The sequence below is a fragment of the Lampris incognitus genome, chromosome 12 (genome assembly GCF_029633865.1).
Source record: "Lampris incognitus isolate fLamInc1 chromosome 12, fLamInc1.hap2, whole genome shotgun sequence".
Classification (NCBI taxonomy): Eukaryota; Metazoa; Chordata; class Actinopteri; order Lampriformes; family Lampridae; genus Lampris; species Lampris incognitus.
Window position 1 is genome coordinate 17,074,451 of NC_079222.1, and position 21,784 is coordinate 17,096,234.

General features: G+C 46.2%; 1 protein-coding gene across 4 annotated transcripts; it reads right to left on the reverse strand.

The window, feature by feature from the left end:
• Nucleotides 1–624: 624 nt before the first annotated feature.
• hnrpkl (heterogeneous nuclear ribonucleoprotein K, like) lies at nucleotides 625–16,950 on the reverse strand. Of its 4 annotated transcripts, none has more exons than XM_056290311.1 (16): nucleotides 16,883–16,950; nucleotides 15,806–15,915; nucleotides 11,911–12,008; nucleotides 11,738–11,794; nucleotides 10,628–10,671; nucleotides 9,328–9,400; nucleotides 8,091–8,204; nucleotides 7,219–7,347; nucleotides 6,711–7,018; nucleotides 6,524–6,577; nucleotides 6,187–6,226; nucleotides 3,336–3,351; nucleotides 3,091–3,120; nucleotides 2,897–2,964; nucleotides 2,617–2,786; nucleotides 625–1,540 (listed from the first exon to the last, which is right to left on the reverse strand). In XM_056290311.1, exons 2-16 carry the CDS (start codon nucleotides 15,864–15,866, stop codon nucleotides 1,510–1,512), a joined length of 1,293 nt encoding a protein of 430 aa, XP_056146286.1. In that variant the 5' UTR covers nucleotides 15,867–15,915; nucleotides 16,883–16,950; the 3' UTR covers nucleotides 625–1,509. The 4 variants fall into 4 exon arrangements, with proteins under 4 accessions (XP_056146286.1, XP_056146285.1, XP_056146287.1 ...); XM_056290310.1 differs by having other exon boundaries at nucleotides 15,806–15,912; nucleotides 16,883–16,927; XM_056290312.1 differs by lacking the exon at nucleotides 3,091–3,120 and having other exon boundaries at nucleotides 15,806–15,912; nucleotides 16,883–16,927.
• Nucleotides 16,951–21,784: the final 4,834 nt, after the last annotated feature.

Sequence of the window (21,784 nt, forward strand, 5' to 3'; positions counted from 1 at the left end):
GAGGAAACAAAAGGCTTCACAATCCCCCACCGATGCTAAAAAAAGGGCCCTAAAGCCATTCTTGTATCCAAATACAAGACTACAGACGTTTAGTGAAATGTGGCACAGACTTTTATTTATTCAGGATTTGCAGCAGGTACTAGCCTACTAACAGATAAACAAGAGATAGGATATGACCACATGGGACATACCGCTCATGGGTTGACAGCTGTATATAACCCTCCCCATTGTACAACGTCTACATTTCAAAATGTCTTTATGCATGCTTAATAATCCATGTAAGAAAATCAAAGCAAGTTGAATCAGTTCATCTGGACGCAACGTTTATTGAGAGAAACGTTTCATCATTCGTCCAAGTGACCTCTTCAGTCTCGACTGACTGCAGGTATCCCCACCCTTACAAACAATACCCCCCCCCCCCCCCGGTTCAGGGATGGTCGTAGAGTACACCTGTCGCCATTTTACAATGCTCTAATTGCAACTATTCCCCAATCCTCTGTGAATAGTACACATGGCCACTGTAAATCTAGTTAATGGCCACGGTAATTTGCATATGAAACCGATCGTTGGTTTCGGGGATACCTGCAGTTAGCTGAGACTGAAGAGGTCACTTAGATGAGTGATGAAACGTTTCTCTCAACAGATGTGTCCAGAAGAACTGATTCACCTTTCTTTGATACATTTAAAAAGCCTAAAAACTAGGCTAAAATAAATTTATGCATTAACAAATTGATTCAATACATCAGTGATTAAATATGGATGTATTACAGTAAGTCCATTCTGGTGATTAGCAGAAAAGGAATCACAAAATTAATGAATAAAATTCACCGGATGAATCTTGTGGCCCCACGTGTCTTCCAGAACCACTCGGGCCGATTTTACCGTAAGAACTTACAAACATATACACAAACACCCACGCACTTTTATACAGTTTGTCTTTTAATGAACAATAAAATAGTCTTAAAATGTTCTAAGTTTCCCACTATTACTGTAGCACATTCACCAAACTAGAGCCGATATTCTCAAAACAGCTCTCTATTTTACAGTGTTATTAGGATGCTTTTGCAAAATAAGTATTTAAAGCCTAACCCTTCATTTGTAACTGTTTTGAGACCAGCATTTTAGTTAAGGAAATGTGCCAATGCAAGAAAAAGTAAAAATCATAAAAAGTTTCTCACAAAACAAAATTACATTCTGCATGCTGTACTGAAAAGGGGAGAAAAGGTGCGGGGGCGGCTCACAAGACCGAAAGTTAGTACATAGATGTATTTACTCCAATTACAGTACAACAATCCAGAAAAAAAATCATGATCACCGGCACAGGAAAAAGGCTATTCACACATGATTTAAGAAGTTTTTCGAATCTTATGAATAAAAATGTTTTAAGATAGCTGATGGTTTTTGTGGTAATGGGGTGTTGGGGCACATCTACCCAAAGCAGAGGAATGTAGACTCTGAATAGAAGGAGCACAGGGGGTATGGCAGTATGGCTTTGTTCCTCTCCTTTCTCTAGAAGAATCGCCCAGAGTACTGCTTCACACTGAAACAAAAATAGCAAAGATTTGAGTTTGCATGCAAACTACACTTCTTTTTAAAATACAAAGCTGCTTTCTTGGATTGTCCTAAACATGTTCAACAATCACCAATCTAGATCTAAAAACATGACCAGAAACTTTAAGGTTAGTATATTTGATTATGTTTTTCTTGAATTCATACAACTATATTTTATTTCTTCATTTAAGGATAGTTAATAGTTCCAAATCAAGACAATTCTGGCAAGAGGAAAACCAGATGTAAAGGACATAGGATATATATATATATATATATATTTATTTTTTTTTGTGGCTTTTCCCCCCATTTGTGCCTGGCCAGTTACCCCACTCTTCCGAGCCATCCTGGTTATTTCTCCACCCCCTCTGCCGATCCGGGTAGGGCTGCAGACTACCACATGCCTCCTTCGATACATGTGGAGTCCCCAGCCGCTTCTTTTCACCTGACAGTGAGGAGTTTCGCCAGGGGGACGTAGCACGTGGGAGGATCACGTTATTCCCCCCAGTCCCCCGCCCCCGAACAGGCGCCCTGACCAACCAGAGGAGGCGCTAGTGCAGTGACCAAAACACATACCCACATCCGGCTTCCCACCCTCAGACACGGCCAATTGTTTCCTTAGGGACACCTGACCCAAGCCAGAGGTAACACGGGGATTCGAACCCGAGATCCCCGTGTTGGTAGACAGCGGACTAGACCACTACGCTACCCAGATGCTCCTAGGACATAGGATATATTTGAATATTGAAAGCCAGCAAAAATTTGGCAAAGTGAACATTTTAAAGCAATACTGTATGACTGCATGTTTGTGTAAGAAGCAGGGATTTTAAATTTTCATTGACAAGACCCTGTACCTCTGGCCAGGCATGGACCCTTGATTCCATCCCCAGTGGTAGTTGAAAATGTTTGTGATCCAAGAATTTCGGGTTAAATTTTTGCTGATGCTACTAGCAGTTCCAGTGAGAGCACAACAGCACAGCCAAGTAAAAACAGCAGTGGATGCAAAAATAAATTGAATTGCTCCACAGATAAGATTAGCTGATTTTGAAGTATCGCTGGAGTACATGCCTGTTCTGCAGCAGATACTGGGCATTCTGGATCTGGTCCTGTGTTCCTGTGATGGTGATGATGCGGTCCTCAGAGCCCTCTAGTGGCTCATCAATCTTGATGGACGCCCCGGACTCGTGGCGGATCTGCTTGATCCTCTGGCCACCCTTACCAATTATGGAGCCGGCCAGCTGCAAATCAACAACAAAAGGGGCATCTGGTATTAGACATAAAAAACTGTGGGGGTTTTTTCCAGCTTAGGTCAAATATATTGAGTGAGAAAACTAGATGGCACACTAACATCTTTAGGGATAGTGACTTGTGTTGTGATGACGGGACCTCCAATGTCACTGTATGAGCCTCTGCCACCTAGAAAAAAACAAGTCCAGGGGTAAATTACTTAACATGAGTTCTTCATTTATGAAAAAAAACTTAATTCAGATATGAAAGAAATACCACATAAACTGAATGGAAAAACAACCCCTCCACACCTACCAGGCTGATAGTGGTCCCAGGAAGAATTGTCTTTGAAAACAAAGGAGTTGGAACAAGAACTGTAATTTTTTTTCTTTTTTTTAACGAAATATTAACACACCACAGAGAGACTGACAAGAGTGAAAATGGTAAAATAAGAAGCAGATAGTCTGAATCCCTTGGACATGCCCAGACATCCTCTGGGAAAATATGTTAATCAGTGAAGTGTAGATCCATGCAAGAAAAACAAAAACATTAACACTCACCATATCCTCCTCCGCTCTGTTAGGACCCATGACCAAAAGTAAAAGAAAAAAAATCAGATGTTGAAACGCATTGCAAATGGAAGAACTGTGAGACAGAGAAAGGGATTGAGAGAACTTGTTTGATGTTTCAGATGCAACCCCCCCCCCATTTTTCTCCCTAATTGCACTTGGCCAATAACCCCACTCTTTTGAGCTTTCCCAGTCGCTGCTTCACCTCCTCTGCCGATCCGGGGAGGACTGCAGACTACCACATGCCTCCTCCGATACATGTGGAGTCGCCAGCCGTTTCTTTTCACTGGACAGTGAGGAGTTTTGCCAGGGGGGATGTAGCGCGTGGGAGGATCACGCTATTCCCCCCAGTTCCCCCCCCCAACTCGGACAGCCGCCCCGAATGACCAGAAGAGGCGCTAGTGCAGCGACCAGGACACATACCCACATCCGGCTTCCCACCTGCATACACGGCTAACTGTGTCTGCAGGGATGCCCGACCAAGCTGGAGGTAACACAGGGATTCGAACTAGCAATCAACGCGTTGGTAGGCAACGGAATAGACCGCAACACTACCTGGACGCTCCGAGGTGTGCTTAGTTTAAAAGTCTGTATTTGAGATGATGAGAAGTGCAGATTCAATGGTAAACCAACTACTTCACAATTTAGCTACTCTACAACTGAGATTCTCTATTCTATATCATGAAGACGACTGAGAGAATATGGTCTTGAATCCAGTAAAATACAGACTGCTTTGAATGTCTAATGCAGTGGTATTTAATTATGTGCCATGGAAGTCCGTGTGTATGCAGGTTTCCTTTCCAACCCAACACAACACCAGCCGATTTCACCAGTTAGTCCTACTTTCTGGTTGTAATTGCATTAATCGGTGAAAAAAGCTGGCGTAGTGTTGAGTTGGGAAAAAAAAGCCGCATACACACAGACCTCCACGGGACATAATTGAATACCGATGGTCTAGTGTTTTACGTATTAACGTGTAAACAGATATAATTTGAAGATATATTTAGGCTATATGTTGAAGACATCTAAAATAATAACAGCCAGGGATTGCCTGTTCAGCTTGAGATGTTTTTCCTAAACTAGTTTCTGCTCAGGTTATTAGTTAGGAACATCGAGTTGGTAATAGTAGTAAAAAGTAGTAGAAAGTTTTGATGAAGGTGCAGCCATCGGGTCATTCAGACAGTTATAATTTCTTCAGTAGAATATTCACAACGCTAAATGCTTTTAATAATTCTACGATGTTCCTGGAGCGTATTTCGTACTGTTTAACTGCAGAGCGGATTTTAATCAGCAAGCTGTTGGACAGCAGCAGCATCTATTGTGATAATCATACAGAACAAACATCCAGATGCCTCAGAATTGTTAAGCACCATGTTTTATGTAATCTTTGAAAACTATGACAAAGATAGAGACAGGGTGGTGGTTACCAAATCATTTTTTTTTGGGATTGTTTCCCCATTTTTCTCCCTAACTATATCTGGCCAATTACCCCACTCTTCTGAGCTGTCCCGGTCGCCGCTCCACCTCCTCTGCCGATCCGGGGAGGGCTGCAGACTACTACATGCCTCCTCTGATACATGTGGAGTTGCCAGCCACTTCTTTTCACCTGACAGTGAGGAGTTTCGCCAGGGGGACATAGCGCGTGGGAGGATCACGCTATTGCCCCCAGTTCCCCCTCCCCCCCCGAACAGGCACCCGACCGACCAGAGGAGGCGCTAGTGCAGCGACCAGGACACATACCCACACCCGGCTTCCCACCCACAGACACAGCCAACTGTGTCTGCAGGGACGCCCCACCAAGCCGGAGACAATATGGGGATTCCAACCGGTGATCCCTGTGTTGGTAAGCAACGGAATAGACCACTGGGCCATCCGGATGCCCCAAGATCATTTGTGACAGTAACAGGTAACAGTAGCACACCCCCTAAGGTGCACTCCCCTCCCACAGCGGAGCCAGTTTAAAATAATTAATTAAAATGTTGATTGTTCTTTAAACTATATAATTAAAGAACATATAAAGTTGGTAAAGTCCATAAACAAAGAGGTAGGCATCACCAATGGGGTGTTTTTTTCCTCCCCTATCCTTTATCCTACCCATATTATGGCGTAACATTGTGGGATCACAAAATGTTAAGGAATGCTTTTGGTTAACTGGCAATTTTTATACATTAAAACGGTTTTCCACAGCATCTAAAATCGACCTACATTTCTTTTGTTTGACATTTTATACTTAACCTAATTCTTTTTATCTGGTGTTGGTGTGCCATCTGCTGCGAGAGACACCTGAACGCTATACTTTACAAATATGGCAAGAGCTGGGCGACCGGGTCGCGTAGCGGTCTATTCCACTGCCTACCAACAGGGGGATTGCCAGTTCGAATCCCCGTGTTACCGCTGGCTTGGTCGGGCATGAAGTTGAAGTTTGTCTCAGAGTCTTGGGCCTCCTTAGACAAATTATTATTATTATTATTTTTTTGATTGGCATAATTAAAAATGGGTTGCTTGCAGGTAGAAATCTGACAGGAACCAGTCGAAGAATTGCTTTGTTTTAAACCTCAAGTTAATTTGGTAGCCTGGTGGATCTCTGTACTACATACTCAGCAGCTCTATGGTAACCAAGGAAACAACTGTTACTAGGCAACAACCAGCATAGATCAGTGTGCATGCCTGAGGAAAAGCACCAGTGTCCCAACCACTGTGCTCACTAGTACACCAGAAAAACAATTCCAATCTTCTCAGACACATATTGACAACTTACAGCATCTATAAATCACAAATTAGTAGCCAAAAAAAATTTTTTTGCAGACAATTATAGCCATCAGGTAAACAAAATGTCACTTACCATGCTATCATAACGATCTACTGGTCTGCCTCTCCTGTCACTGCAGACAAATGAAGAGCAGAGCCACCGTTAGGCTAACTCAGTTTGACGCTTAATTGGAAGATGGGAAAATATCAATGCCTGACCCATGTCAGTGCTACAAGACTGTCACCTACAGAGCTTAGGGTGTGAAAGCACACGGATTCCTAAGATGATCAGTGACCACGACTGGCTGATTGATATTCTGACATGGTAGGCTGTTGTTATCTTGTAATGAATGATTCATTGACATGTGCCATCCTACTGTATCAAAAACTAAAATTCCTGATAATTCTGTTGTAAGAGTCCATATACTCACGTTGGTCTGTCATCCATGCTTCCATGATAGCTGCCATGTGAGAACCTATCTCCTCTGCAAAAAGCAATGGAAAAGGGAGAAAAAAAATCCACAAAATGTATTAGCTAAGTTAAACAATTTACAGATATGTGGGAAAACACAAAAACTGGAATGACAAAGAGAACCACACATTTAAGAGTCTCCTCACCCTCTTGGTGGTGGTGGTGGAGGAAGTGGTAGGTTACGTGCCCTACTGCCCCCTCGCCCTCCTCTGCTCAGCGGGGGTGGTGGAGGACCACGGCGGGGACTAATGTCATCATAGTCCCTTCTGGAAGGAGGCATGGGTCTGACTGCACGACCAGGTGGCATGCGCTCAAAGCCTCCCCGCGGACGCATAGGGAAGCCACCCATGGGTCGGCGACCTCTCTCCTCAAACATCATAGTGAAACCACCATAGTCGTATGTCTCATCATAGAAATTGGGATCATAGGGCTGTGCACGACCTTTGATTGGAGCCTTTAGATACACAAAATGGCAAATTTAAATGTGAAGTCTCACTAAAATTTAATCAAGAATCAAGTCAATCCACATCTCATATCAAAAGGCATCTAAAGTCCTCTTTACATCCATGTGGCATAACTATCAATGCACTTATAAAACAAACCAGATCCCGCTTTGACTTATGGAGTAACTTTCAAATGACAAAGGGCTCTTACCTCGGACACCAGTTCAAGGATGACTTTGATGCATTCTACAACACGCTTTGGCTTGCCCCCAACCAATACCACTCTGTCAGTGGAGTGGGGACAGCACTCCTGAAAGAGCTTTATGGTGGTCTGGGTGTTCTAGCAAAGAGAAACAATTAGTAGTAAAACAAGTTTAACTCTGTGTAATAATGCAATCCATCCATCCATTATCCAAGCTGCTTATCCCAATTGGGGTTGGGGGGATGCGGGAGCCTATCCCAGCAGTCATTGGGCGGCAGGCGGGGAGACACCCTGGACAGGCCGCCAGGCCATCACAGGACCGACACACACACCTAGGGCCAATTTAGTATGGCCAGTTCACCTGACCTACATGTTTTTGGACTGTGGGAGGAAACCGGAGCACCTGGAGGAAACCCACGTGGACATGGGGAGACATGCAAATTCCACACAGAGGACAACCTGGGATGACCCCCAAGGTTGGACTACCCCGGGGCTCGAACCCCGGATCTTCTTGCCGCGCTAACCACTGCGCCACCGTGCCACTCATAATATAATAATATAACATAACATAATAATGTAACATAAACATAACATAAATAATATAATGTAATGTAAATATTATAGTAATGCCATGATGTGATCCATCGATCATATTTTGTAAAGATAAACAAATTAAAAAATCTATTAATCAGATCCAGTTGAACTAATTAGGAATGACTGTTAATTTAATAGGGTCAGGTTTGAGAAGATTTTCAAGACTCATACTATTTTATGCACAAACAAAACTCATTGAGAGGATAGATGTCCTATTTATTCATCAAAAAGGTCAATAAATGGTACAGAACAACTTGAGACACCTGCTAATCTGGACCTTGTTTTACCTCTCTCAGCTCCTTTATCTTGGCACCTTTCACCCCAATGATACCTCCTGCCAAACTCTGATGGATCAGCAGGCGCAGCTCAGAGTCAAAATCTATCCCATTGTAATGCTGATACTACAGGAGAAAAAAAAAGAGGCAGAGATCTGAAACCAATTCTTCCTTTCAACAGTACAACCACATATACAGGTGTATATTTGTGCAAGTTTTAATCTGGGCCATGTCTTTGCACCAGCAATGCACTAAAGTTTGAAATAAATTAAAATTTGAGCCCTCATTAACAACTATAAATAGCAAGTGACAGAAACTTTGATATTAGTACTGACAGAGCCAAAATGCTTTTATCTTTCCTGTTAAAGGCAGTGGACTAGGTGAAGCTCTTACTTTTCCTCTTCTGGAAAATAGCCCCAAGATCTAGTTGAGGGGCAAAAACCAATGACTGAAACTTTGATCCAATATTTTCTCAAGGAAATCATATTTGGCAATGTCTTGATGCATGCTCAATAATCCAGGTATGAAAATCAGAGAAGGCTGAATCAGTTAATCTGGATATGTTTATTGACAGATACGTGTCATCACGCAACTAAATGACCTCTTCAGTCTAAACTGCCTGCAGGTATCCCCACCCTTATAAACCATGCAATACAATATGGTTGCCTAACGACCAAAACCAACAACCAGTTCCAAATGCAAATATGGGTGTGACCACCAACTAGAGTTTCAAAGGCCATGTGTACCATTCACAGAGCGTTAGGGATTGTTGCAATCACAGCATTGTAAGATGGTGACAAGTGTATAATGACCGAAACCAACGACCAGTTTCATTTTCAAATATGGGTGTGACCGTTAACAAGAGTTTCCATTGGTCATGTGTCCTCTGTGAATAGTACATATGTGTACAATAGTGAATATAATTTTTCCCCAGATTGTATGAAAATTCAGTACCGATTTATGGCAAGGTGAAATGTTGTTTAAGGAAGATTTGAACTGAGCTGTCAGTATAGCATACCTAATTGTGAGAAAATTCATCATTTAGTTAATGAAGAACAACATATCAATTACAAATGCATTGATAACTGTGTGTGAACCAGGCCCCGCATCACCGAATCCTATCAAACTATACAGCAAAGACAATAACCCCACAAAAAGGGGAGGGGGGTACCAGCTTAGCCACTCCAATCCCATCCCCACATCAGACATAATTAATACACATGTAGATTTACCAAACATTGTGCCTTACCTCCTCTAGAGTGGGTATGATCTTCAGCAGAATCTCTCCAATAGTGTCAATGTTGGCACTCACACTGAGGATCCTGTCAGGAATCATTTTGGCCAAATGAGTTGAGGCAGGACAAAAAGGAGGACAAAAAAATTGAACACAGAAGACTTGCTGTAAGATCAGCGAGTAGCAGTCCGACAGAGAAGAAGTCACACAATTAAAAACCAAAGTAGCAACTGCGGTACACTATACATAACTTTTGACTTCTCCCAACACTAAGCTGGTAAAATAAGTAGCTGGCATGCACTCAATCTGATCTCACATTCAACAAAGAAAGAGAAGGTTGACGAGAATGGGCGGCTTTAGGACTCAAATTAACGTGGGGCACAAGACTGGCCACACAGAGTTTGGGGGAGGGGGGGAGGGGGGATTTTCTATAACCATCCCACCACCAGCAAGTTGGGGGAAAAGGGAACAACATAAACCAATACAATAACTTGCCATGACAATTGCGCGACCAGCACACCTTCTCATTGTGACAAGGGGATGAGAAGAGAGGTGGGGGGGGGGCTTAGAACAGGGGTGAAGAGGTTTGAGGGTGGGCAGTAGAAGAGTAAATAAAAAGAGCAGGGGGTTGAGGGCGGGAGAAGGGGGAAGGATATGTGAGAGGTAACCAACTACTCTGTGGTGCAGGACAGGTGCTGGGGGTGGGGGTATGAGAGGTTTGGCAGGCAACTCTGATCTGATGGGGCCTGAGAGAAACTTAGAGAAGATGCAGCACAATGAAATAAAAAGACGACAGTAATGGGAAACACAGTAGGGGCTGGAGCCGCCAACAGTGAGCTGGTGCTCTCTCAGGAGGTCATGGACAGTGACGTTGAAAAAAGAGGGGTAGGGTTGGGTGGCAAGGTGGACCACAAAGAACAGAGTGAGAAAAGGATGTTTGATTTCCACAAGTTTCACGAGTAAAATAAACATCACTGCAAGGAAAAACATCCAGCAGCTGTGCTCCAACTCAGAGTAAAAAACAGCAAGGTCATAATGGATTCTGTATGATTATCTGCATGGGGTAACTACGTTGCTTTATGTTGTAATCACAAAACGTCCAAACTGATGGGGATGTTTTAAAACGGATGTGGGGTAAAGAAGACAGAAGAAAAAAAAAATCAAATGGAAAAATACACGTCTCTGAAGGGGATGGGGGGGGGGGTGTAAACTATCATGTATGTAAAAATGTTAAAATGAAACAGAAGGCAGGTTATAAAAGACATGTGTTTCACTGTTCTAATTAGGCAGTGAGGCAATAACTGGTGGGACATACCGCTCTGGGCCACTGCTGTCAGGGACTGATACACTGGCATTGTACTGCAAGGGTCGAGGTGGTGGTGGTGGTGGTGGTAGTGGTGGTTGTGGTGGAGGTTGGCATTGGGCAGGGGCATTCAATCACGAGATGTCAAGTTAGGTGCCCGTTTAAGGAGGGGCACGGTTTATGGGTGGGGCCAACCGGGAGTGTCAGGTGGGCGGGCGTTCAGGGGCGGGCGGAGGTTGGGCCAACGTCAAGGTGGGCAACGCAGGAGGGGCATGTCGATCCAGTACATGGGCAACGGAGGAAGGTGGCCAAAAATAAAAAAAAAGTAAAGGAGAAGGGAAGAGGGGGAGAAGGAATACATTTTTAATAGAATACAAGCTATACTCAATTACTACACTTTGCCCCAGAAAAGGAAAATAAGATTTGAAACTGTGGGGAGTGCATAGAAATAGGACACCTGAAGTGGTCAGAGACAAGCAACAACATTTTATGTCACCAGAAACTTTCATAAACTACAGGTCCGCTGAGGCTTTAAGACACCAGTTGAGGAGTTTCCCATAACTGCAAGGTCTGCTATGGCCTCAAGGCTGACAAGGATATTGGAATTGACATGGAAATCAATGTGATATGAAAATAAGTAAAGTTACACAAATGTATAAAAATAAATAAACAAATAAAAGGTATCTATGTGATCTGGCCAAAAGATGCTTCTCTTTTTTCCTCTCAAATTTGGTCTAAAAGAAACTAAACCTTGTCTATTCACATGAGCCAACCTATAGATATGTGATTGTGGCAGAATTGCCTGTTATCTCGTGACCGACAAGTGTCAAAAATTTATCCGAATAAATAAATACATGAATAAAGAAATAAGAAAGCCAAGAACTGAGACTGTGCATGAGAAGCCGAACAATGAACGGAGTGTAAGATCATCACAACAATTACTAAAACTGAGTAAAACGGGAACTCATTAGGTCCTCAATACAGGGTAAATGCTCCTCAGGAGTCTGGACTAGGCAGTTGCTTGATTTTTCCAAGACCCAGAGCAAGCGCAACAGAAGGGGAGTGGGCCATGAATTTTTCCTTTCCCCGGTTACTGAAGTACCTGTGGCCTTTTTTACTCACATCTGTGCGTAGAGCTTTTATGTTCTTGCCACCTTTTCCGATGACAGCACCTGCATTCTGTGAAGAAAAAAGCGGCTTACCTTAAACTAAAAGCAACTTGTTTATGTATGGCAGAGAAATGACAGAATAACTGGCAGCTGTTATGTAGGCCTTCTGTGTGACTGGGGCTTTACTTTGCTCTGAAGTAGCACTCGCAGCTCCACCATCTCATCTGCATTACGAGAACGTTTGAAGGCCTGCTCCTCATCCATGTCCTCAGCTGGGCGTTTACCTAAGGGAGGAAAAAAAACGGAGTAAGAGACAAATTTGAGAAAGGCAGACTGAAGTCTAATTGGGTCTTTTCTGCCCCAATGGGTGAGCCGTACAGGCTAAGGGGCAAAATGCTTGTGACCCTGAGATACCTGCTGAAGATGCAGGAGGGTTCATCGCAATGCAAATGCTCTGACCACTCTGCCACCAAGGAATACCATCAAGAGGAGGAATTTGCAATATCTTAAGTAGCTCCTGCAGTTTCTGCTTGTAGCAAAGCATCTCTGATATTTATTCCACTGGAAGTCACTGCAAAGTCCTTTCCCCAAAGAAAACAAGGTCTGGATCTAGAAAATGGATCTCTGAATCTTTGTGCACATTTACAAAATGTAGCCTACTGTGCTCCGACTGGTCAATGTCACTCGTCACAAGCATTAAACTTGTGTCCAAAGCTGTCACCAGACAAAGGCAAAAAAAAAAAATCTAACATGACAGACTGTCATGTCATCACGAGGCGTCGCAGACATTACATCAGTTATCTCCCACCATGTCACACTATGTGGGATAAAACAACCGACTGTGATAATGTGGCATTACCAGGCTGATTTTGTGTAGTTTGGAGGAGGCCATTACTCCTCTGAAGTAGTTTATTGTTAATGGTTTTTGAGCACAACAATAATCAGTTTTCTGCCTTGCTTTGTCATATTATTGCATTGTTTCCGTAAATAAAGAGGTCATCCCCCACTATTAAAGGTCTGGTCAAGCGGCTTAGAATATGATAATCCCTACTAAACACTGATGCAGGGATGTTCCATAATGGCAATTCACCTACTTTCGCTAAATTTCGGTAAGAATTCATTACAACAAAAATGTGTTATGTACCCAGTTATCACAGAAGTGCCAAAACCCCAGTGACGGACACATTCAAAGTTTTAAGACCCGCCCATTCACATTTTGATTGACAGGTGACATGAAAACACATCCACATGGGTTCACGCACTGGTTTGTTGACATCTGTCAGCTCATATTATTCGAAATATAGCACCCATTCAACCATATCAAAATGAGCCAGAATATGAACCTCAAGTTCACCAACCTTCAAGTCAAGGACTGCAGGACATTAGTTAATTGTAAATTAACATCATTTACAAAAGTTACAGTCTATCTATTAACAGGATGGCGAGTGCTGCAAGTGAGCAAATGCCTGGCGATTTTGCTTGTCAAAGTGTCCAGACAGAATCCAATAGTGTCGCAGATTCACACAAACGTGAACCAATCATCTTGCAGAGTGGGCAATAACTTCCCATTGCCCAGCCATTTCCATTGGAACAAGTCAGCAAAACCATGCTCAAATAGAGTCACAAGCAATTTCTTAACCAAGCAAAATGCTGCTTGCCCTGTTTACTGTTGCATAGTGCTGGTTAGGACAGATTAATTAAAAGTGCTGAAAGTGATTAATAAAAAAATTGCTTGCTCACATCACGTCATGTTAAGGTGGGCTATAATAGATTCATGCAGTAGCTAGTAAGTGATGTTACAGCATCACTATCTATTCTTCCTCATAATATAACTATGTACTAGCCTGAGACTTTATAGTATTACTTAGCTAGAGGGAGCTCTAGGCTCCAGGTGTTTTACCTGTCCAGGTAGTCTATATAAAGAATAAGATAGGTGTGTCTGTTCTCTTTCATTTTGTTTGCTGAAGCTGCCAAGGACAAGTAAAGCTAAAGAAAAGCTACTTCTGGAGTCCTCAATAATGTTTTTATGGATACACTGGTATAAACTACATCCAACCCCCATCTGCCAGTGGATTAAAAACTTCTTGACAGACAGGAAGCAGCTTGGGAGGCTGGGGAAGATCACATCCAGCACCTGGACAATCAGCACAGGCGCCCCCAGAGACTTGTGCTCTCCCCTCTACTCTTCTCCCTCTACACAAATGACTGCACCTCAGGTGACCCGTCTGTTAAACTACTGAAGTTTGTGGATGACACAACCATCACTGGCCTAATTCGGGATGGTGACAAGTCTGCATATAGATGGGAGGTTGATCAGCTGGCCCCCTGGTGCAGCCATAACAACCTGGAGCCGAACACACTCAAAACAGTGACGATGACAGTGGACTTTAGGAGGAGTCCCCCAACACTGCACCTCCTCACCATACTCAACAGCACAATGTCTGTGGTGAAAACCTACAGATTTCTGGGTTCCACAATCTCCCAGGACCTAAGCTGGGCATCCAACATAGACACAATTATCAAAAAGGCCCAGCAGAGGACCTACTTTCTCCACCAGCTCACGAAGTTCAACCTGCCGCAGGAACTGCTGATTCAGTTCTATAGCGCAATAATCCAGTCTGTTCTCTGCACATCCATCACTGTCTGGTTTGGATCTGCCACCAAACAAAACAGGGACAGACTACAATGGACAGTTAAGCATGCAGAGAAAATCATTGGTGCCAACCTGCCCTCCATTCAGGACTTACACCTCCAGAGTCCGGAAATGGGCAGGCAACATCACTGCAGACCCATCACACCCTGGTCACAACCTGTTCCAACTCCTCCCCTCTAGTAGATGCTTAAGAGCGCTGTACGCCAAAACAACCAGATATAAAAGCAGTTTCTTTCTGTGGGCTGTCATTCAAATGAACACTTAACACTGTCAAATAAATCCAACCATTTGTCTGTACTGTACATTGTACTTATACTGGTATGCTCTGTCATGTCCATCTACCCCAGGCATGTAAGCAAGTAACCTGCTAACATTTATCTCAGTATCACTGATATAGTCTCTGCAACATTGCACTTTATCACCTCTTAATTGTTTATAAGGGTGGGGATACATGCAGTCAGTTGAGACTGAAGAGGTCACTTAGATGAGTGACAAAACGTTTCTCTCAATAAACGCTGTGTCCAGATGAACTGATTCAACTTTCTGTGACACATTTGATATGGTTTCATGTTTACATAAGGTATGGGCTACGTTGTGAAGAGGGAACAACCATCCCTGAACCGGGGGGGGAGGGGGGCTAAGAGTACATCTGTCGCCATCTTACAATGCTGTGATTGCAAACATTCCCAAATCCTCTGTGAATAGTACACATGCGTATTTGTCTACGAACCTGATCGTTGGTTTCAGCCATTATGCAACTGTGTTGTTTATAAGGGTGGGGATACCTGCAGTCACTTGAGACTGAAGAAGTCACTTAGATGAGTGATGAAACGTTTCTCTCAAAAAATGTTGTGTCCAAATGAACTGATTCAACTTTCTTTGATATTTGCTGTGGCATTATTTTAATGTTTATGCAGATAACACACGCATAGTGCTGTTAATTTCATTTTTGGTTTTCAATATAAAACTTAGGGTTAATGCTTTCAGTGTGTGTATCAGCACATTTTAACAATACCACAGTAATAATGATAACCATGGTAATTCTAATCACTATAATCGTGATATGAAATTTACATATCGTTTCATCTCTAGCTGCAATTGTGTTATGCTTAAAGCCACTGTCTCTTTCTAAAATCAGGGTAATAGCTTTATCAGTTTTATGACTGGGTTTTTGACTTGCATGTATACATGGATATTGATTTGGTTAGTTTGCACATTTAACATAATCCAAGGCTGCATCATCCCTAAATGAAATTGCTCTCCTTGAAGGGGAGGCCAGACGTGTCAATGTGATAAATGGGATTACCGTGCAAGAACTGACTGGTTTGTGAGGCTAGAGTACGCTAAATTGACACATGTCAATCAAGGGAAAGTGACCATCAGTTTCTTACCCATAACAAGGTTTGCATAAGACAAGCACTACCTTACCATTAGTGTCAGTATTGCTGAACGTGGTTTCGTCTTCCTGCTGCTCGATTTCCGCCTCCATTGTCTTTTAATAGAAGTGAAATGCAAACAGGCTCCTTTCCCTGGATCTGCTGGAGTCGGAGGTAACGATGTTGAAATTAAGACATAGAGCTTCAAATATGAACTACGAGGTGCTCCAATTGGATATGAGCTAGCGGGCAATGACAACATTTACGCATTAACTAACATAAGAGGATTAAGTAAAACCCACGTGGAGAACAGGCAAGCAAATACCGCAATTTAGATTTTTTGTGGCAGGCTGCCAGTTTCAGGTTCAAATGTTGTCACCATAATTAATCATTAAAAAAAAGAACAAAGGACATAGCACGACGTAACATTACGTGCATGGTCCGTAGTAGCTGTTAGTTCCAATAAATCGTTGCAATCGTCAACCGCCGGTCGAGGCCTAAGTAATGTAGTTCAGGACACTGTTTGATATCGGACCTTACATACGACAACTATTTACGGGTTATTAAACAACAACCACATCCATTCTGTACTTGATCAACGTTTTCCAAAACACAAAATCCCAACTGTATGAGTTGACTCCAAATTAACCTTTTCGGGGGAGAGAAAAAAACAAAACATGCTCGTTCTCCAGCTTCTCACACACTCGACACCGTGCGATGCCGCACTAGCTTACGGTGACTTGTGAATAGCCACAGCCGATAAACCAAAGGACACCTAAACGTAGCGGAATCCGCCAACTTTGCGCGGCTAACATAACGCAACCTTTACACGATTAAAATCAAAGCTTGTCCCGTGTATGAGTTAACTTCAGTTAGCCATGCTACCGGATATGCTAACCTATCCAGTTGCCGTATAGTCCATTATCTATGGGGCTGCTTCACGAGGCGTGTCTACTGTGTACACGTTGCGACGACCTAACGCCGAACCGCTATGAAATAACGTCAACACGACCGAAGGAGTCAATTCTTCGACATTCGCCATCGGTTGCGATCGATTTCGACACACACAAACCGGGAGGCCACGATAGCGCAACATAACATACTAAGGCGATACTTGCAAAAAACAAACCTGCCGCAAACGCCGTGTGTTCACTAAGCGTCCAGTTGGATTTCCTTGCCCTAGAACGACAGCACGTTGGGACGGTGGCGTCCGCCGCTGGGTGAGTTCGATTAGATACCCGCCGGACGGCCACTGAGGTTTCCGTGCGTCGCCGCCATCAGAGCTAATCCGGAACGTCTTCGCCAAAGACATCAACGGTGAACATATCGAACTCACCCTCGTAAGAGCGTCCGTACGCGTTCTCTGATTGGATGGAGGGCCATCAGAGACGGCTTGTCATTGGACAGACGCGCCCTTGAAATACCAGCGGAGAAATTACGGAGCAATTTTTACTTTTTAATACTAACTCGATATACTATACCAAGTCCAGTTGCACTTGATTCAACTCCTTTTGATAACCATCACTTGGATGAATGAGAACATTCACAGACAATACTAACTCGTATCCACTAACACTAAAATATGATATGAACTGCGCCCTTTGGTGTTGTGGCTAGTATCAAAAACATTGGTCGTAATAATGCCGGCACGCTGGCCTAGCGGTTAGGGTTTTGGAACTTTAGAGGGTTGAAGCGGAAAGGGAAGTTATGAGTTAGTTATGAGTACGCTTGTGTATGGAATGAATGAATGAATGAATCAGTCAATCAATCAATCAATCAATCAGATTTTATTTGTACAGTGTGGTGACCCACATCTATATAACTAGAGACATTCACCTAAGAGAGAATGCACTTCCGCTTCCGGTCCAGAGAGTTCAGTGTCGTTGTCGAATATATGACATGTAAAGTTGGAGCTAGTAAACTACCTCGACTACGTCTACTCTCACGTCTCCTGTCTCGTTGTTTTCTAACACCACATTGGTGACCCCGACGTGATCGAACAACTAATACGAGTATGTCTGACAACGACGACGCCGGTGCTAACAACATGGCTATTGCTAACGCTAGCATTTACACCGCTACTGTGAAGCTACCCGACTTTTGGCAGCATAATCCACGGCCGTGGTTTCAACATGTGGAAGCCCAGTTCCAGCTGAGAGGGATAACGCAGGATGCAACGCAGTACTTCCACGTAGTGACGGCGTTAGACGCATCGACAACGGCGCGAGCAATGACACTGTTGGAAGCTCCGCCAGCTGCTGGCAAGTACGATGCTATAAAGACATTCCTCCTGAAACTATTTGAACTGTCGGAGCTGGAGAAGGCAGACCGTTTACTGTCCCCGAATGGCCTCGGCGACGGCAAACCGTCTGATTTAATGGAAAAAATGCTGTCTGTGCTGGGATCGGCTGATCCGGCCTTTCTTTTCACACACATTTTTCTGAGGCAGCTCCCCGCACCTGTACGCACAGCACTGGCCAGTTCTCCTCTCGCCGCCTCCAAGGACTACCGTTCTCTGGCTGCTGAAGCAGACAGGGTTTTCCTGGCCAACCGGCAACAGTTTGTGCAGGCCCTGCTACCCCACCAGACCGCCCCACCACCACCTGTGTACGACTATATGGACACCGCGGCTGCGGTGACAGCCCGCCACCAACCTGACGACGGGCTCTGTTATTACCATGCCAGGTTTGGGGCAAAAGCAAAACGGTGTCGCAAACCCTGCAGTTACAGGGTTCAGGGAAACGCCAAGGCCGGCGCTCGTTAACGGCTATGGGCGCCGGCCGTGACTGCAAGCTGTTGTTCATCAGAGACTCCTTGTCGGGCCGGCGGCTGCTGGTTGACTCTGGCGCTCAACGCAGCATACTACCAGCACAAGCTGTGGACACGATGACCGACAGTCACGGCCCCCAGATGGACGCCGCCAACGGCACGTCCATTCGGACGTACGGTATCAGACATGTGGACGTGTGTTTTGGCGGCCGACGTTTCGGCTGGGACTTTGTGATGGCTGCTGTATCCACCCCGCTCCTAGGTGCGGATTTCCTCTGTGCTTTCAACCTGCTGGTGGATGTTAAAAACTGTCGCGTGATTGATGCCGTCTCTTTTGCGTCATACCCCTGCACGCTTGGGGGCGCTGGAGCGCTGTGCCTCGCTAACACACTCTCCACCGGGGATCCATACCAACGCCTGCTCGCAAATTTCCCCGAGCTGACCACACCCACCTTCTCCTCGGCGGTGGCCAAGCACGGCGTGGAACATCATATCACCACAGTGGGGCCCCCAGTTTACGCCCGGGCCCGACGCCTCGACTCGGCCAAGCTCGCAATAGCCAGGGAGGAGTTTTCGACTATGGAGCGCCTCGGCATTGTCCGCCGTTCTGACAGCCCGTGGGCTTCCCCTCTTCACATGGTTACTAAGGCCAACGGGGGTTGGCGCCCGTGCGGGGACTACCGTCGCCTAAACAATGCCACGACCCCCGACCGGTACCCCATACCGCACATACAAGATTTCTCTACCCACCTGGCGGACGCTGCCATCTATTCCAAAATCGACTTAGTGCGGGGGTATCACCAAGTGCCGGTCCACCCACTGGATGTCCCAAAAACGGCTGTCATCACACCCTTTGGGCTCTTTGAGATTTTACGTATGCCTTTCGGCCTTAAAGGGGCGGCGCAGACGTTTCAGCGCCTTATGGATTCTGTGCTCCGTGACATGCCATTTTTGTTTGTGTACTTAGACGACATCCTCGTGGCCAGCGCGTCGGCGGAGGAACACATGACGCACCTCAGACAGCTGTTTGACAGGCTCAGCGAACACGGCCTCATCATCAACCCAGCTAAGTGTCAGTTCGGGGAGTCGTCCATCACCTTCCTCGGGCACCACATCACTCCACAGGGGGCCGTTCCCCTCCCTGCCAGGGTTGAGGCTGTCACCATGTTCCCCCGCCCCTGCACTGTACAGTCGCTGCAGGAATTCCTGGGCATGGTGAACTTTTATAACCGTTTCCTGCCCCGTGCCGCCCACATCATGCGTCCCCTGTATGAGGCCCTGCGGGGTAAGAAGTCTAAGGACGAGCTGGACTGGTCTTCGGGGATGGACGAGGCTTTTGTGGCCGCCAAGACCGCGCTGGCCAACGCTGCGCTGCTAGCTCACCCGTCGCCTGCCGCCCCCATAGCCCTTACAACGGATGCCTCCGACTACGCCGTGGGGGCCGTGTGTGAGCAGTGGGTGGGGGGGGGGCTGGCAGCCGTTGGCGTTCTTCAGTAAACAACTCCGTGAGAGCGAGCGCAAATACAGCACCTTTGATAGGGAACTACTGGGTCTCTTCCTCGCAACCAGACACTTTAGGTTCCTATTGGAGGGCCGACAGTTCACCGCTTTCGTGGACCACAAACCGCTGACGTTCTGTATGGCCAAAACCTCAGAACCGTGGTCTGGGCGTCAGCAGCGTCATCTCGCGGCGGTTTCCGAGTTTACCACGGACATACAACACGTGTCGGGCAAGGATAACTCCGTCGCCGACTGCCTTTCACGGGCGGTTGTTAACGCCGTTCACTTGGGACTCGACTACGCCGCTATGGCAGCGGACCAAGCCAAGGACGCGACCGTTCAAGACTACCGGTCGACCCCTACGGCGCTACGGCTGGAGGACGTGACGTTCGACGCGGCCAACACCACCCTCCTCTGTGACATCTCCACCGGTCAACCGCGCCCCCTGGTGCCTACTTCCTGGCGGCGCCGAGTTTTCGACACCGTCCACGGCCTTTCCCATCCGGGAGTGAAGGCCTCGACCAAATTGGTGAGCGTCAAGTTTGTTTGGCCTGGGCTCCGTAAGGATGTTAGAGCCTGGGCCGGCTCTTGTGTGGCGTGCCAACGCGCCAAGGTGCACCGCCATACCAAGGCCCCTTTGGCGCCGTTTGTGGTTCCAGAGAGGCGGTTTGACCACGTCAATGTTGACCTGGTGGGTCCCCTGCCCCCCTCCCGTGGTTATACGTTCCTCCTCACTATTGTGGACAGGGCCACCAGGTGGCCAGAGGCTATTCCCTTGTCCTCCACGACGGCAGCAGAGGTAGCACGGGCGTTCATCGGCTGCTGGGTGGCCCGTTTCGGCACACCGGGTGACATCACGAGCGACCGGGGCTCCCAGTTTACCTCGGAGCTCTGGACGGCGGTCGCTGAGCACCTGGGGATGAAGATCCACCGCACTACGGCGTACAACCCGCAGAGCAACGGACTTTGTGAGCGGTTCCATCGGGACATGAAAGCCGCTCTGCGGGCAAGCCTCACTGGCTGCGACTGGATGGACCGGCTCCCATGGGTCATGCTCGGCCTGCGTTTGGCCCCGAAGGAAGACCTCCAGACCTCCTCCGCTGAGCTGGTGTATGGCCAGCCCCTGCGAGTTCCGGGGGAGTTTCTTCCGGATGCTACGACTCCCTGGTCGGCCGCCTCTCACCTCAGTGCGTCCCGGAGCGCTGCCGGTGCCTTCGCTCCCGTTCCGATGTCTCAACACTGCCTCCCCCGGTCCTACGTCCCCAAGGATCTGCCATCGGCGAGGTACGTCTTCATTAGGCACGACAGCCATCGGTCCCCGCTGCAGCCCCCATACGACGGGCCCTTCCGCGTCCTGGAGGCGGGGGATAAGAACTTTGTGGTGGACATGGGGGGCAGGCCGGAGCGGGTCGCTATAGACCGTCTCAAGCCTGCTCACTTGGACATTGGGGAGCCAATGCAATTGGCCCTACCCCCGCGGCGGGGACGCCCTCCTAGGTCGGCCCCGGCACCTGCCTCTGTTCCTGCTTCGGCCCCGCCTATGGCCCGGGTTTCGGCCCCATCTGTTTTCCCCTCCTGTGAAGCGCAGCCGTTATGGCCGCAGGGTCCACCCCCCGACTCGTCACTTGTTTTCCCCGTGACTTTGCACTATGTCATTGACTGTTCTGTTGTAGAGTCTATTTTTATGTTCATGAGTTGCGCTTTTGCTGTTTAACATTGTTTTGTGTAGGTGAATTCTGGGGGGGCCTGTGTGGTGACCCAC